This window comes from Mastomys coucha, unplaced genomic scaffold (assembly GCF_008632895.1).
Source record: "Mastomys coucha isolate ucsf_1 unplaced genomic scaffold, UCSF_Mcou_1 pScaffold9, whole genome shotgun sequence".
Taxonomy (NCBI): domain Eukaryota; kingdom Metazoa; phylum Chordata; class Mammalia; order Rodentia; family Muridae; genus Mastomys; species Mastomys coucha.
The window spans coordinates 108,704,602-108,722,888 of NW_022196915.1; the positions used below are offsets into that span (position 1 = coordinate 108,704,602).

The window sequence follows — 18,287 nt, forward strand, 5'->3', positions numbered from 1 at the left end:
CCAAATTCATCCTTTTCTGTTTTCTTTCAGGATTAACCCATTATATTAATGATTATTTTAAAACAAATCCTTTTTGGATTTTATAAATTTTTAGGAACTTGTACATAAAGTAGAAATATGTATGAGACTTAATTAATAAAGGGATATCATAATTGTACAATGGAGAATATATTAGTAAGCAATTAATAAGTAGCCACACAGTCACATTTTTATGGCCATCCCAGAATTATGGTCCTGGAGACAATAGTTGGAAGAATCAGTACCTTAGTCAGAGTCTCACAAATTATAGAGTTTTATGATTTGAAAGTCTAGAATAAGAAATAATTAGGACATTCATCTACGTTTGTGTGGAATAACTTTAAAGACGAGAGCATGCAGAAAGAGAACTTAAAGGTAAATACTATTTTGGAGAAAGCCAGCTAGACATTCAGAATGGAAATGTAGTGATGGCAGTTTGTCTCAGGTGGCTTGGTGGGTTACTGTATAAGTAAAAATGAAAAATATTATGGCAAGGTGGGTACTAAAGCTTGGCATTTTAGCTCAAGATGAAGGGCATCATTGACTCTCATTTGTATTCTCTGAACACTACAGTTGCAGTTTGGTTATGAAGCCAAGAGTGTATTGCATTTTACTGATTTAACTCAGAACTCTACACATGGTAGAACACAACAGCTTGTGGGACATAGAGGAATAAGACTTTGAAACATTTCCTCTGGCTTGAGACTACTTCAGTCGTTAATGAAGGATGTCTAAATAAATATGAACTGCTACTTTCTCAATAATTGATTTCAAATAAACAGTATTAATTACTGTTTCAAGAAACATCCACACAATAAAGCTTACATACATTCAAGTAATGCATGAATTTCAAATGGTATACTAATGGACTTTCATAGTCATTCTTGTAATTTCTTTGCAAATACTGTCATCTTAATCACTTTCCTTGTAGGCCAAGGCAAAGGACATATTGGCCTCCTTATTTGTATAATTATATAGTTGTAAGCTCAATTCTGATGTTTTGGGAGAAAAGAAACCCACAAGTTGATTAATTATAGCAAGGGTCTGGGAACCCTTTGTCATTTTCAAATGGTTGTGAAAAGGTGGAAAGGTAAGGCTGCTTCGAAAAGTTGCTTTTTTCCTCACTGTATAAAATTCTTTTGGGTAAAGGCCATGGGAAGTGTTACTGTGGAAACTGTTACTGCGAGGCTGGTTGGCATGGAGATAAATGCGAGTTCCAGTGTGACATCACCCCCTGGGAAAGCAAGCGAAGATGCACATCTCCAGATGGCAAAGTCTGTAGCAACAGAGGTGTGTCACCCATTCCCGTTACTACATGACCCGGTGGTAAACAACAATCACTATTACTAATATCTATCTTCTCAATGTACTTCCTTCAGGGTGGGACAAAGTCATCATCCATAATCATTTACTTTAGTAGAAATCTATATGGACACTGACAATATTTTATTTCTTATTCCTTACTGAGTAGAGAAGTGAAAATAAATTATGTTTTTATTCTTTAAGCTTTCCTGAGAAAATAGAGCATGGGGGGAGGGGGAGTTGGATTTCTTTGGCTTCTTTCCAAAACTGCTAAAGCACAACTAAAAGGTGATTCCTGGAGATACTGTGCTAAAAACATCTCTTGACTATCAGAACCATGGACAGCATGAGTATCTGATTGTCCAGAAGGCAGTTAAATAACCCTCTTGTCTTAATCACAGAAATGGAAGGTTGAATTCTGAAGTGCCGAATTGACATAAGTGACCTTAACTTCTAAATACAATTCTGAAATACATTGAAGAAAATAGAAAACAGAAACCAGGCATCAAATGGCCCAATGAATTATAGAATGACATTAAAGAGATATTTTAAATGCTTATCAAATATAATTTAAAGTTATCAACTACCTGTATAAAAATCAAATTTAAAAATCATTTCATCACTATATTTGGTGTGCTAATGTGTATACGTGTATGGGCATATGTTTATCACAGCATGCCTGTGAATGTCAGAGAACTACTTGTTACAGTCTTACCATGTGAACCCTGGAAATCAGATTCAGGTGTCAGGCTTGGCCAGTTTACTCACTCACCATCTCATCAGCACAGTTTAAGTGTTTGTTTTCCCTCTTTTTTTCTTGGATTATTTGTTGTTTTTGTTTATTATTTCAAATATTTTCCCTTTCTGTGGAGGTTGGTCAAAGAGACATGGCTTACTTAGCTGGTAATATAAATGAGTGCCTTTTTTGTTTTCTTTAAAGCAGTTCAAATAGAAAGCTGGGTAAGCTTTGTGTTTTCATTTCTATAAAAGTGCAAGTCATTTTAATATACTATTATCATAGAGAAACCCCTGATAGAGTGTCTTAAATATTGATAAATATAAAAGAACAAAGACAAAACCCTGGGGCTCACCACACACCAAAATGTAATAATTGCAAGGGAAACCCTCTGTTCATGTGGATTACTTCCTACTACATACATGTCACATTAACTTACTTTATGTTCATAGTACTTCTCTTCTGACTAAATCTTTGTATTCAATTAGCTACATAGCCAGAATTTGTAGTACATCTAATCATATTCTCAAAGCCTCTAGATTCTGCATGCTTCATTACCAGTGACAATCTAACATCTAAAATAATTTTAATTCACTACTATGGTCTCACCTCCAAATCCTAGTAATATTTCTCAGCATAGTCAACCCTGGTCATTAATTCCCTATGATATTTCTTGTTCTCTGTGTTTGCCTGTTATAGTCAGGTATATTAAACTTTAGTGCTTGATGACTAAGAATTGGCTGTTTGTGGGTGCACTTTTGCCTTCTACATGCATAAATATGAATAACTTGCTTTAGCTCTTTTAGCCTTTTGGGTATTCTTAGATTGTTTTGGTCCCAATCTGAATTTCAAATTTTCATGTAGTTAAGTATATTTCATTTTTCTTTTAGTAATTGTGTTTCAGATAATTTGAATAAAAACTGAATTTGTTCATATCCTATGGCTTTATTTTGAACATTTAAAATTTTAGTAGAATTGCTATTTTTTTTTTATTTAAAGAAGGAAGGAAGAGATGTCTTTATTTTAGTTCCCAAATAATTTGCCTGTATCTACCATTAAGACTGACCACCTATTTAAAGAAAATATTACTTTCCAACACAAACTTTCCCATTGATGAGGTCAAACTTTTCAGTTTTGTCCCCAACACCTTCCCTAATCCAACCTCATCTCACTTAATGGAATTTACTTAGTCCCTTCACAGGCACTTAAAAACCCCACCATCCTGATCATCCTATTGAGTTTCCTTAGATTCTACCTCTAAAGTTGGCTAAGACTTTGCCCCTCCTTGATACATCCATATTGTCTACTCTGGATGCTCCATCCACACTGCACTTCTCCAGTTCTTAAGACACATACATCTTACATCACAAAATGTTGGTGATAACAATTTTTGAGTTTACTAGACATTCTGTTACTTTACCTTCACTTTTTGGTCAAATTGTTTTTAAATTTCTTGCAAACATTACATATTGTTTTGTATTATCTTTCAGATAATATTGTATTATCTTTTAGAAAAATTAATGCAATGTTAGTGGCATATCTAACAATCTCACATAATTATATATATTTTTTATTTGTTAAGAAAGCTCTTCTATCAACTTCAGATGATGTTTCTTCTTAGAATATTTTATCTTAAAAATGCATAATTCCAAAATGTAAAAGAATCGGTATTTTAAATAATAAATATACAAGATGCTTTCTTGTTGTCTTGTCTGGACCCCTATAATATTCCTTTGTTCCAATTTAGGAACATGTGTATGTGGTGAATGTTCTTGCCATGATGTTGATCCGACTGGGGACTGGGGAGACATTCATGGGGACACGTGCGAGTGTGATGAAAGGGACTGCAGAGCTGTTTATGATCGATACTCTGATGATTTCTGTTCAGGTAAGGCAGCTCCTGCTTCTTATCTTTATATAAAAGAGTCATTTTCCTGTTGTGCAGGGTCATTCTGATTATCACATGCATGGAGACAAACTGAACCTGTATCCCTACGCCTTCTAAATTCTTCAATGCTCCTCTCAGTAATGTGGGCAACCTTAAAAGATTTCAGACATTCTACAAAGGCTTGAGATGAACCCACCTACACTCTTTAAATTAGCCTTATCCCTTGCTGAGGAGATCCATTAGCTCCAAATATCTGTTCAACTCTGCTCTAAGACTGCAGAACTAGTGCACCTGCTGGCTGTCAGCAAGGGACTAAAAGAGAAATATATGCCAAAAGTTAGGGCAATACAGTTCTTGGAGAATGATATATTTATAAACTGGTAGAAATTTTCACAAAAGCACTCTATAGTACAATCTAGAATTGAATATTTGTTAATGGACTCAAACATTTTTAAATACTTATGGAGCAGACAACTATATGCCAGCTTATGGGCTATGTCTGGGTTACTGAGTCCAGTAGTGAAGGAGCAAACATGACCTGGGACTGTACAGAGCTCACAATATGTATACCAAAAAGAAAGTATCTGGGGATTAGAGAGATGATTCAGTGGGTAACAGCATTTAGTATATAAACGTGAGGCCCTAAGTGTGGGTCTCAGAACTCACATAAAAGCTGAACATCACTGTATGCATGCCTGTAAATACAGCAAAAGGCACATACAGGATGATGGGATTACTGCTCACCACCTAGAAACCCCATCTCAAGGATCAAGGCAGGGACCTATAAAAAAGGATACTAGACATCATCTTCTGGGTACCATGCATACAAGTAAAGGAATGTACACTCATACACAAATGTACACACTCCTCCAGAGTGAAGTTACACATTCAAAGTCATTTTGCTTAATTAACCAGAAGACAGGGATATTTATGTGCAAGTGCCTCTTCAGCCTGATTGGTTAGTTGGTACTGCAGGTAGACAGAAAGCTCCCCTGGTCTCTGTAGTTTGCCAGCAAAAGGAGATAAAAGAGTTGTCCTACATAATCATGATTGTGTAACTTCAAAGGCTGAGGAGAGCCTGCTTCCAGAATTTTCTCCTGCAGAACACCTTTCTAAAATACCTCAAATATTAGAACACATTTTAGTCATAGTATTCTAGAGAATGTGGGTGTTCTCCTGGATCATTAGTATCACTACATTGTTTATTTTTTCAAAAGCTAACAATTATTGAGTGCTTTTTACATGCTAAGGAACACAGAGGCTGTGGGGATCTGAGCTTGTTTAGTATTCTAATTAGGGAGATGTGGCTATTCATTGAGGTGGGTATCCATGACAGGGTGCTGCTGGTATTCTGTCTTAAAAGCAGGCTTTCAGTTAATGAAATATAAGGAGGGCATTCCAGAAAGGAAGAAGAGAGAAATACGATACTTGCTTGGAACAAGAGGGAAAAAAGCAGAATATAGGAGAAAGGAAGCAGACTACTAAGGGATTTCTGACTTGCTGTAGAACCATGTTCTACAGACAGGGGAAAGATTGTGATGTATATAGGCAGAAACTGCCGCCATCATCACATTTATAGCCTGGTTCTCTGAGTAAATGCTGGTGCCATTTGCAATGGTTGTTTATAGAAGCAAATTTTCAAGTTTATTTTAGGACATTGTGAGCATACAAGACTGATAGCAAGTCAAACTTGGTACCTTTTCAATGTGAGAATTTAAGATTGTAAATGCTTTCAAGTTTTAATATTTTATAGAGGCAAATATGAATTAAGAGTATTTAAAATGAGAAAACAAGGTAAGTAATCAAACAGGAATATATACATATATAAATATATATATATATATATATATATTCAAAGAGAGCAGAAACTAAGCTTTTGATATGTGGATATGAGGTTTAGTTATTTTTTTTTTCATGCGTTCTCTCTCCCTTGTTAGATCCACATCTGATCTTGATCTTGATATCTCTATGGGCTTGGTCATTCAGGTTTTCTGCATCTTAGTGATTATTCAGGGTCCTGTGAGTTGGTCTATTCCACTGTCAGGAGATGAATCCGCAGATGAACATGAGAAATGATACTACAGTGAACCCTTTAGGCTTCTATAAATTCAGGTCCTACAGCATATTTCTCAGGCTTAGAGCTACCATTTTAAAGTAAACAGGAACAGTTCTACCAAGAATTCATCTTTTCTTGACTTAATCTCTTCAGTCTCATATACTTTCTCTTCCCATTTTCTACCTGACCTATATATTCCAGGAAAAGCTGGTTGAGTAGTTATGGCTTCGAAGGGGAAAAGAGAGAATTATTCATCTCTCATATGTGGCCTCATGCTGTGGGTACAAAGGTAGGAAGAGGTGATGGTGGTCAGCTGTGATGTGAGCAACAAGACATTAATATATAATTGTTATTTCTGTTTCTTTGGCTGTAGTGGTTTGAACATGGCCAGTGTGGCTCCCACACTTTGAAGGAATTTAAAAAGAAGAAACTCACATGAATGTAGATCTTAAGTTGATCAGACTCCTGCAGAGTGCTACAATTACATATTATTCCATTTGACTTTTACACCAACTCATAAAAGGAAACAATTTCATGGAATTAAGCATTTTGACAGTATTTGCCATGCCATTATCATCTAAACATTCATGTAGCTCAAGCATTGATGTGCTTTAGTCTGAAAGAGATACAAATGCAGTTGTTCAATTTTATTTATTTTAGTGAAGGAGAACTGCTTTATGGATGCCCAAATTCTTAGTGTTTGGTTTTGCTTTTGTTTTTGTTTTTGTTTTTTTAACTTCCAGATGATATAGGCCATCAATTGCTGGAAGATTTTGGAATCTGGACTATACCTGTTGAGTTCTATATAATATGTTGAGAGCCATTAGACTTCGCAGATTTACTAATTACCTCTTTCACCCATAATGTAGAAGGAGAGCGATACGTTTGATTATCAAAGATGCTAATACCCTTGAGTGATGACACAGAAAAAAGCCAACATCAATATTCTCTATTGATTTTTGCAGGGAAAGAATCTGATAAGACTTGGATGAAATGTGGCTTATATTTAGTTGTCATCCTTGTTTTCCTGACAATATTGGTCTTATTTAAGTCTAAAAGAACCATATAACTGCATGAGCTTAAGTCAGTGCTTTTAATTGACATTCTCATTTTGTTCATTCCCTCCAACTCTGCTCATCTGTTCACTGCATCAACAGTACATTCCAATGTAAACTATATTAACAGTACACTCAACTGTAAACTGTATCAACAGAACACTTAAATGTATAAATCTTATACTTAAAAATTCACAGGTACAGGGTACAGATGTATTAGAATATGATACCTACCTCTAAATTAATTGGGTTCTGTTCACTTCTTTCATTTCTAGGTGATATTATTAATGTAGTATAAAATTGTGTGTATTCTTTCAAAAACATCTTACACCCCCCAGACATACACATAGAACAACACATTCAGGACTAAATATTGTATGGCAAATCTGAACATGATTGAACTAAAAAGGGTACAACTGAAAACCCAAAATTGTAGGTGTGTGTGTGTGTGTGTGTGTGTGTGTGTGTGTGTGTGTGTGTAAAAGTATCCTTGGAGACCAGAATAGTGCATTGTATCCTAGAGAGCTGGAGTTACAGGTAATTATGAAGTGCCCAACATGGGTGTGAGGAACTGAACTCAGGTCTTCTGGAAGAGCAGCAATTGCTCTGAACCACTGAACAACTACCTACCATTCTATTTTTCAAACTTCAGAGTTAGAACAGTATATTTCAGGATGACCTTAACCTTTATTCTTCTTGTCCAATATAGCAAAATGATGAGAGCCTAAAGTGGGCTGCACTAATTTAGAAAATGGAATAGTATGATAACACTATATTATATAGAGAACTTTGTAATGATATATTACTAAAGCATTAAGAAATCATGGAAGAAAATAGCCATCCTGCCTTGTCTTGAATGAAAACTCAATATAGAAATAGATTTTAAAATATATCAAGTTATATAAATAATTAGCTAAGTATAACTTATTCCCTGAAGTTTTCCTTGTTGATTGTCTTTGTGTCCATTTTAAGTACCTACTTATAACCATAAAATTTACATCCATGTACATTTTTTGATCATTTGAAAAGAAGGGATATTTTCTCCAAAATAAAAGAATTGTTTGAAACATACTTAACTCAATTATCATAAACTGATGTATATTAGCATTTAGCCATTGTAACTCAAGGGAGCACAATCCATAAATGAAACATGGGTTTGGGTATCACATTTGTCCTAAAATTGCCTGAGAGTCTGTGCTGCCTTCCTAGGATGGCCACTACACTACTGCATTGCTGGTCATGTTGTGAACCTTTTTGACCATGTGAGGTAGCCTGGGCCACAGTCACATTTGCAGTATGTAGATTATACCCAAACCTATCTGTATATGAATATGTGTGAATTCATGAATTTGTATTGTGTGTACATGTATATGTGTGCAGGTATGTGGGGTATGTGTGTGCATGTGCATATGCAAGCACATATGTGTAGAGTATTTTTTATTTGACTACTTTTGATGTTGAGATCAGGGATAAACAACATTTTATGTCTTTCATCTCAATTTTGTTGGTATGTCTATGCAGTCTAAAGAACACTTGTTAGAAGAAATGAAACTAGCTTCTATAGGTTTAAAATATACATGGATTTCACAAGCCAGTCTGGAAGCATTACATTAACATCAGTTTTGTGAGAATCCCTTTTACTTCTTGCCACTTGAAAGATTAAATTCTGATGAGGCTTAGAACAGTGGCTCATCTAAGTAAAGTAAAAAAACAAAAAAAAACAAAAAAAAAAACAAAAAAACCCACTTATTTTTATTTATCTTAAACATTTCTCCCTCATTTCTTGTTTTAAGAAGATCTAATAGCACATTTAAGTGTTTTAGACAGACTAACAGGTTTTCATGCCAAACAGATCTTTCACCCTAAATTCTTTTTTTTAAATCAAAATCAAGTCCATTTATCTTCCTGATTTTACTTCTGCTCAGGATCACTTTCTTTTGAGCTGGGATTTTAATTTGGAATTGAGGAACTAGTAACTTCAGAAGAGTCCCCAGTGCTATTTTGTAGTTTTCTGTCTCCTCTTTAAGACTCAGTGCCTGCTTCAGAAATCATATCAGTCCCTTTCACTTCCAAGTGCTTTTCTGACTCAGCCACTTCCTGGCAATCTGTTGTCAATACTTTACACCTCTAAACGAGTTTCTGACTAAATGGATCAAAATTCTTTTGTAGGAAATGCACAATTTTATTTAAAATGGAATCACTAACACTCTGAAATTTATTTTGACAGCATAGAGCAGACTTCTTGAAATCAAAATGTAAGAAGAGTTTTCACTACTGAGAAAAAAATTGTGGTTAAAAATTCTGTCTTGAATAAATGTTTAAATTAGTCAATTTTTAGTATTTTAAAAATCTATTTATTTATTTGGGCACATACTCTTACTCCACATGAAGATATGGCTTGGAACTCATTGTATAGCTCAGACAGACATCAAGCTAGTAGCAGTCATCTTGCTTCAACCTCTGGAGTGCTGGGGTTACAGACTGAAGTCATTCAGCACAGTTTAACATTGCCAGTTTTAATTCTACTTTTCAGCATTGTGGACTGGAAACTTTCCTGTGACTCTTGTATTTCCTCATTGTTATATTTGACTTAGGAAATATTTGGTTTCTCCACATTAAAAAAAATGCCATGTTGTAGTTTCTCCAGCTGTTCTGTGCTCACATCTTGTTTGATTTATGCACCACCCTCCTGTTATAGTGTCTGCCTGCTTAAAAGTTTTGGGCTGATACTGAATGCATTTGGAAAAATTGAAAAAGGAAACATACACATAACCAGGTGATTCAAGAGTAAGAGCAGTCATCTTGAGACAGACAGTATTCTCCTACTTTGATACTTCCTGTTCAACAGCAATATCTCTGATCTCTGAGCCTGTCACACCAATCTCACAATCTCTTAACTCATACTGATCAGCAAACTATTGATTATAGAGGCTTTTGAATAGCTAAAAGCTATAGTTGAGGCACAAAACTAAAGCAGAAATCAAGAGTAAATTAAGGATCATCACACATTTGACAAAAGTGAAGAAATGTGTTCTCCAGCTTTTCTGAGAGTTAGCATGGCTAGAAGTGAAATCATAATTCACAGGAGTCATCCTCAAGAACTTCCTATTACAAATGCACAAGAAACTGTGGTGCAGATCACAGGCTGTACCCTCATCTGCCCTGTGAAGGACACAGAAGTTACAATGGTATAGAAAGATAGCACTACTATAGTACAAAGGTGGAAAAAGGCTTAGAGGTCTTAAAACATGAATAAAATGACTCAGAAACAGAAAGTAAATAAGAGAGCTTAAAACAGAATTCTGAAGATGATTTCTTCTAGGCCAGGAGCATATGAAACTCATTAGATACCATTAGGTGCCAGCAACAGGACTCTGGGAAATTGTACTTGCAACATTAGTTTCATTCCTGGGACCTACATTAAGAAAGAAAAAACAGACTCCTTGAAAGTTGACCTCTGACCCTCATGTATGCAGTGTGGTATACACATCCATCCACTCCCACATACACAATAAATAAATATAATTTAAAATATGAAAAAGTAGCCTAAAGCCCACTGTAATTAATTTCTTTTAATAGTGAAGATTCTAACTCTAAAAATCTCTTCTTAATAACTATAACTATTTCATATGCACAGCCCCCTCCCTTATCCAGCAGATAGAGTCTTTTTGTAGCCCTGATTGATCTGTAACTCAATATGAAGACCAGGATGGCCTTGAATTCAGAGACCTGCTTTTCTCTAACTCTGCCACCAATTGCTGGGATTAAAGATGTGTGCCATCATATCTGGTAAAGATATTTTATCTGATCTGATATTGATCTGTTGGTTGCCATTTTGTCCTACTGACAGTGTCCTTTGCTTTACAGAAGCTTTGCAATTTTATGAGGTCCCATTTGTCAATTTTTGATCTTAGAGCATAAACTACTGGTGTTCTGTTCAGGAAGATTTCTCCTGTGCCTATGTGCTCAAGGCTCTTCCCCATTTTCTTTTCTATTAGTTTCAATGTATCTGGTTTTATGTGGAGGTCCTTGATCCACTTGGTCTTGAGCTTTGTACAAGGAGATAAGAATGGATAGATTTGCATTCTTCTATATGCTAACTGCCAGATGAGGCAGCATCATTTGATGAAAATGCTATCTTTTTTTCCAATGGAGAATTTTAGCTACTTTGTCAAAGATCCAGTGACCATAGGTGTGTGGGTTCATTTCTGGGTCTTCATTTCTATTCCATTGTTCCACCTGCCTGTCACTGTACCAATACCATGCAGTTTTTATCACAATTGCTCTGTAGCATAGCTTGAGGTCAGTGATAGTGATTCTACTAGAAGCTCTTTTATTGTTTGAGAATAGTTTTTGCTATCCTAGGTTTTTTGTTATTCCAGATGAATTTGCAAATTGTTCTTTCCAACTCTGTTAAGAATTGAGTTGGAATTTTGATGGGGATTGCATTGAATCTGCAGATTGCTTTTGGCAAGATGGCCATTTTTACTATATTAATCCTGCCAATCCATGAGTGTGGGAGTTCTTTCCACCTCCTGAGATCTTCTTCAATTTCCTTCTTTAGAGACTTGAAGTTCTTGTCATACAGATCTTTCATTTGCTTAATTAGAGTCACACCAAGGTATTTTATATTATTTGTGACTATTGTGAAGGGTGTTGTTTCGCTAATTTCTTTCTCAGCCTGTTTATCCTTTGTGTAGAGGAAGGCCACTGATTTGTTTGAGTTAATTTTATATCCAGTTACTTTGCTAAAGTTGTTTATCAGGTTTAGAAGTTCTCTGGTGGAATTTATGGGGTCACTAAAGTATACTATTTTATTATCAACAGATAGTGATAATTTGTCTTCTTCTTTTCCAATTTGTGTCCCTTGGATCTCCTTTTGTTGTCTAATGTGTTCTTGTTGTCTAATGTGTTCTTGAATTCGGTTTGCAAGAATGTTATTGAGTATTTTTCATCAATATTCATAAGGGAAATTAGTCTGATGTTCTCTTTCTTTCTTTGGTCTTTGTGTGGTTTGGGTCTCAGAGTAATTGTGGCTATATAGAACAAATTATGTAGAGTACCTTTTGTTTCTATTTTGTGGAATAGTGTGAGGAGTATTGGTATTAGGTCTTCTTTGAAGGTCTGGTAAAACTCTGCACTAAACCCATCTAGTCTTGGGCTTTCTTTGATTGGGAGACTATTAATGACTGTTTCTATTTCTCTAGGGGATATGGGACTGTTTAGATTGTTTATCTGATCTTTATTTAATTTTGGTACCTGGTATCTGTGAAGAAAATTGTCCATCTCATCCAGGTTTTTGAGTTTTGTTGAGCATAGGCTTTTGTAGTAGGATCTCATGATTTTTTGGATTTTTTCAGTGTTTGTTGTTATGTCTCACTTTTCATTTCTGATTTTGCTGATTAGGATACTGTTTCTGTGCCCTCTAGGTAATCTGGCTAAGGGTTTATCTATTTTGTTGATTTTCTCAAAGAACCAGCTCCTGGTTTGGTTGATTCTTTGTATAGTTCTTTTTGTTTCTATTTGGTTGATTTCAGCCCTGAGTTTGATTATTTCCTGCCTTTTACTCCTCTTGGGTGAATTTGCTTCTTTTTGTTCTAGAGCTTTCAGATGTTCTGTCATATTGCAAGTGTATGCTCTCTCCAGTTTTTTGTTTTTTTTTTTTTTTTTTTTTTTTTTTTTTTTGAGATACTCAGAGCTATGAGTTTTCCTCTTATGACTGCTTTCTTTGTGTCCCATAAGATTGGTATGTTGTGCTTTCATTTTCATTAAACTTTAGAAAGTCTTTAATTTCTTTCTTTATTTCTTCCTTGACCAAGTTATCATTGAGTAGAGTGTTGTTAAGCTTCCACGTGTATTTGGACTTTCTATGGTTTTTGTTGTTATTGAGGACCAGTATGAGTCTGTGGTTATCTGATATGCTGCAAGGAATTATTTCAATCTTCTTGTATCTTTTGAGGCCTGTTTTGTGACCGATTATGTTTAATTTTGGAGAATGTACCATCAGGTGATGAGAAGAAACAATATCCTTTTGTTTTAGGATTAAATATTCTATAGATATCTGATAAGTCCATTTGATTCATAACTTCTGTTAGTGTTACTGTGTCTCTGTTTAGTTTCTGTTTCCATGATCTGTCCATTCAGAGAATGAGGTTCTGAAATCTCCCACTATTATTGTGAGATGTGCAATGTGTGCTTTGAACTTTAGTGAAGTTTCTTTTATGAATGTAGATGCCCTTGCATTTGGAGCATAGAGGTTCAGAATTGAGAGTTCATCTTGGTAGATCTTACCTTTGATGTGTATGAAGTGTCCCTCCTTATCTTTTTTGATCACTTTAGGTTGAAAGTCGATTTTATTCAATAGTAGAATGGCTACTCCAGCTTGTTTCTTGGGACCATTTGCTTGCAAAATTGTTTACAAGCCTTTTGATCTGAGGTAGTGTCTGTCTTTGTCACTGAGGTAGGTTTCCTGTATGCAACAAAATGTTGGGTCCTGTTTATGTACTCAGTCTGTTAGGCTATGTCTTTTTGGGCAATTGAGTCCAGTGGTATTAATAGATATTAAGGAAAAGTAATTGTTACTTCCTGTTATTTTTGTTATTGGAGTTGGAATTCTGTTCATGTAGCTATCTTCTTTTAGTTTTGTTGAAAGATTACTTTCTTGCTTTTTTCGGATGTTGTTTCCCTCCTTGTGTTGGAGTTTTCCATTTATTATCCTTTGAAGGTCTGGATTTGTGGAAATAATTTGTGTAAATTTATTTTTGTCATGGAATACCTTGGTTTCTCTATCTATGGTAATTGAGAGTTTTTCTGGGTATAGTAGCCTGGGCTGGTATTTGTGGTCTCTTCCAGTCTGCATGACATCTGCCCAGAATCTTCTGGATTTGATAGGCTCTGGTGAAAAGTCTGGTTTAATTCTGATAGGTCTGCCTTTATTTTGGTTGTGAGCCTAGCCTTTAACGGCTGAGCCATCTCTCCAGCCCTAGGTCTGCCTTTATATGTTACTTGATCTTTTTCCCTCAGTGCTTTTAATATTCTTTCTTGTTTATTGCATTTGTTGTTTTGATTATTATGTGATGAGAGGACTTTCTTTTCTGGTCCAAACTATTTGGAGTTCCATAGGCTTCTTGTATGTTCATAAGCATCTTTTCCTTTAGGTTAAGGACATTTTCTTCTATAATTTTGTTAAGATATTTACTGGCCCTTTAACTTGGTAATCTTCAATCTCTTCTATATCTATTACTCTTAGATTTGGTCTTATCATTGTGTTCTGGATTTCCTGGATCTTTTGGGTTAGGAGCTTTTTGCATTTTGCATTTTTTGATTGTTGTGTCAATGTTTTCTATGGTATCTTCTGCACCTAAGATTCGCATGGCTCCTGACTTCTTTCCTAGTTTTCTATCTCCAGAGTTGTCTCTCTTTGTGATTTCTTAATTGTTTCTACTTCCATTTTTAGATTGTGGATGGTTTTGTTCAATTCCTTCACCTGTTTGGTTTTGTTTTCTTATAATTCTTTAAGAGATTTTTGTATTTCCTCCTTATGGGCTCCTTGTTTACTCATGTTCTCCTGTAGTTCTTTAAGGGATTTTTGTGTTTCCTCTTTAAGGGCTTGTACCTGTTTACTTGTGTTCTCCTGTATTTCTTTAAGGGAGTTATTTATGTCTTTAAGTTCTTCTATAAGCATCATGAGATACAATTTCATTTTAGATCTGAATCTTCATTTCAATTTTAGATCTGAATCTCACTTTTCTGGTGTGTCCAGGACTTGCTGTGGTGGTAGTACTGGATTCTGTTGATGCCAAGTCGTCTTGGTTTCTGTTGGTAAGATTCTTGCCTTTGTTTTTTGCCGTCTTGTAATCTCTGGTGTTAGATGTTCTTTCTGTCTCTGGCTGGAGCTTGTTCCTCCTCTGGGTCTGTAAGCCTGTGTTAACACTTCTGTGAGATCAGCTCTCACCTGGTAAGACCAGTGCACAGAGGACTGTGGATTACTTGTCTCTCCTGGGTGTAGATGGATGTTGGAAGGACCTTGTCCCAGCTGCTCTGCTGTTTCTGTTCCCTGATTCTTGGCTGGTCCTGCCTTAGAAAGACACTGGAGAGAAAATGGTGGCATCTTACCTTATTCTCAGGGTCAGAGCACTCCCTGGAGACCAGCTCTCCCCTGGAGGGAAAGGTGCATAGAGGGCTGTTGAGCAGGCACACCTCCTAGGTGTAGATGGAGGAAGGACCCTGTCCCAGCTGCTCTGCCACTTCTGTGGCCTGTGCCTGCTGGCTGGTCCCAGCCATCTTTTTTATACAGTGAACAACGACCACTGCCCAGGGAATAGTATTGCCCACTGTAGGGTAAAAATTCCTATATCAATTAAAAATCAGGACTGTCCCACATAGCCATACCCCCAAAGTCAATCAATCTATTTAGAAGGTCCTTCAAATGAGACTTTTCCTAAGTGACCATAAGCTTAGTTAAGTTGACAGTTAAAACTAATCACTACAACTAATAGTTAGTTAATAACTAATAATTTCTTAAGATAAGATAGATAAACTGCAAAAAACTAGAGTGAAGTGATTTATAAAATGTAACAATATAAGTAAAATTCTTCTATTGGAAGGTCTAAAAGACCATACTCAGATAAGTATTTGTCAATAATACACTTTCTTCCACTATAGAGAATTAATGGTGACAGCACATTGTAGAATAGACAGGGACTCAAGAAATGCCTATTGAATTTAATTCATTACTTAAAATATTTGTATTTAGTGATCACTATTATATCATTTCAGTCTGACTTTTAGTATTATCATTGTAAAGAATCAGGTTAGTAGATTATAAAAACAGACAAAAAAAAACCCAATCAAACTAAATAAAAAACATTTGCAACGTGGATTTTATAATTTCTAATAAAAGAAGATGTCAAGAATTTCAAGAATAGAGGTGGTTATATTTGAAGGTTTTAGAGGAAAAGAAGGGAGAAACTTCTGGGTACATTTCCAAAGGAAATGGAATTATCTTAAAGTTTTATCTTTATTACCTGTTTTCATGCTGTTTTTCATAATAGTCAAGGTTTAGAAAAAACTGGCTATGCCTGGTGGTGGTGGCACACGCCTTTAATCCCAGCACTTGGGAGGCAGAGGCAGGCAGACTTCTGAGTTCAAGGCTAGCCTGGTCTACAGAGTGAGTAGTTCCAGGACAGCCAGGGCTACACAGAGAAACCCTGTCTCGAAAAACAAAAAAAACAAAACAAAACAAAAAAAACCCCCCCAAAAAAAGTGGCTTTGGCTAGATGAGTGTATGAAGAATGTATGCATATGTAGATATAGATGTATATAAGTGAATATAATTCTCCTCGAAAGAAATTTGGCCTTTACAATAGCATGGTAGAACCATAAGGACATTATGGTTTCTGGAAAAGAGCAGCGATACATCCTAATTATATGGAATCTAAAAATGTTAGATTATTTTCTAGTTTTTTATTAACTTATCCAAGTTTTATTTTTTGTGTGTTTTGCCTCATGTATGTATGTGCATTTTTTCCATTCCTGGTACAATAGTATCTGAAGAGTTCACTGGATCCCCTGAAAATGAAATTACAGATAGTTATGAACTACCATGTGCCTGAAACTCTAACGTGTGTCTTCTGGAAGAGCAGTAAGTGCTCTTAACTGCTAACACATTTTTCCAATGGTGGTGCATGCCTTTAATCCCAGCACTTGAAAGGCAGAGGCAGGCGGATTTCTGAGTTTGAGGCTAGCCTGGTCTACAGAGTAAGTTCCAGGACAGCCAAGGCTACACAGAGAAACCCTGTCTTGAAAAAACAACAACAACAAAAAAACAAAACAAAACTAAAAACAAGACAAAAATTATTGGTTATTTTTTATTTAATTACATTACAAATGTTATCTCCCTTCCTGGTTCCCCTCCAAACCCACCCCCATCCCACTTCTATGAGGGTGCTCACCCACCCAACCACCCACTCCAGCCTCACTACCATAGCATTCCCCTATGCTGGGGCATCAAGCCTTCATAGGACCAAGGGTCTCCTCTCTAATTGATGCTACTTAAGGCCATCCTCTGCTACATAGACACCTGGAGCCATGGATCCCTTCATGAGTATTCTTTGTTGGTGATTTAGTACCTGGGACATTGGAATGTATGGTTGGTTGATATAGTTGTTCTTTCTATGGGATTGCAAACCCCTTCAGCTCCTTCGGTCCTTCCCCTATCTCCATCGAGGTCCTCGTGCCCAGTAAGATGGTTGACTGCAAGCATCTGCATCTGTAGGTAAGGCTCTGGCAGAGCCTCTCAGGAGACAGCTGTATCAGGCTACTGTCAGCAAATACTTCTTGCATCAGCAATAGTGACTGGTTTGGTGGCTGCATATGGAATGGATCCCCACGTGGGGCAGTATCTGGATGGCCTTTCCTTCGGTCTCTGCTCCACTCTTTTTCTGTGTATTTCTTTTAGATAGAAGCAATTTCCAGCAAAACAAAAGAAAAATCTGGATGTGGTGATACATGAATGTCATCTTGAGATTTAGAAGATTAGAGTCACGAGGATCAGGACTTGACAGTCTCATTTCATCTATGTAAAGAGTTTGAGGCCAGCCTGGCTGTGTGAAACCCTGTTTTAATACCTCTCCTTACCTACCAAGGGAAAAAAATGGTGAATGAAGAGTCCCAACTGGTTCCAGAAAAAGTTTGCTTAAATATATTGGGATAACTTTAAGTGGGGAAATGAGACCTATGTCCCCAAACATTTTCAGAGAGGAAACCAGGAAATGGGAGAACATTTGAAATATAAATAAAGAAAACATATAATAATAATAAAAAAAAACAGATTAGAAGGATGGATCCCAAGTACTGAGGGTGGGAGTTGCTGAATAAAGAAAACAAGCTTTCAAAGTTACAGATGAATAAGTCCAGAAGGTATAACATTCAGCATGGTGAATAAAATTACTAGACTCTATATACTTTAAATTTGTGAGAAATGTTTTTAGATTTGTGTGTTGAGTTGGTAACTCAAACAGGCACCTATGTGTGGTGAGAAATCTGCTCATTAGCTTGATTATGACGGTTATTTCACCATGTATATGCGAAGAGCAGCATCACTCCTGTATGCTTTCAATATATACATTTTCTTATTTTTAATTTTCCCTTGAAAACTTTTTTCTTTATTTTTTTTAGATATTTTCTTTATTTACATGTAAATTTCTCCATTCCCAGTTTCCCCTCCAAAAA

The 18,287-nt window shown here is 36.0% G+C and overlaps 1 protein-coding gene across 1 annotated transcript in view; it reads left to right on the forward strand.

Moving 5' to 3' along the window:
- The window catches only part of Itgbl1 (integrin subunit beta like 1), a 266,884-nt gene that overhangs the window by 118,832 nt on the left and 129,765 nt on the right, over positions 1-18,287 (forward strand). The window contains exons 5-6 of the mRNA XM_031361717.1: positions 1,168-1,308; positions 3,804-3,944. Of these exons, the coding sequence (XP_031217577.1) occupies positions 1,168-1,308; positions 3,804-3,944 (282 nt within the window). The remainder of the gene's footprint in view (positions 1-1,167; positions 1,309-3,803; positions 3,945-18,287) is intronic.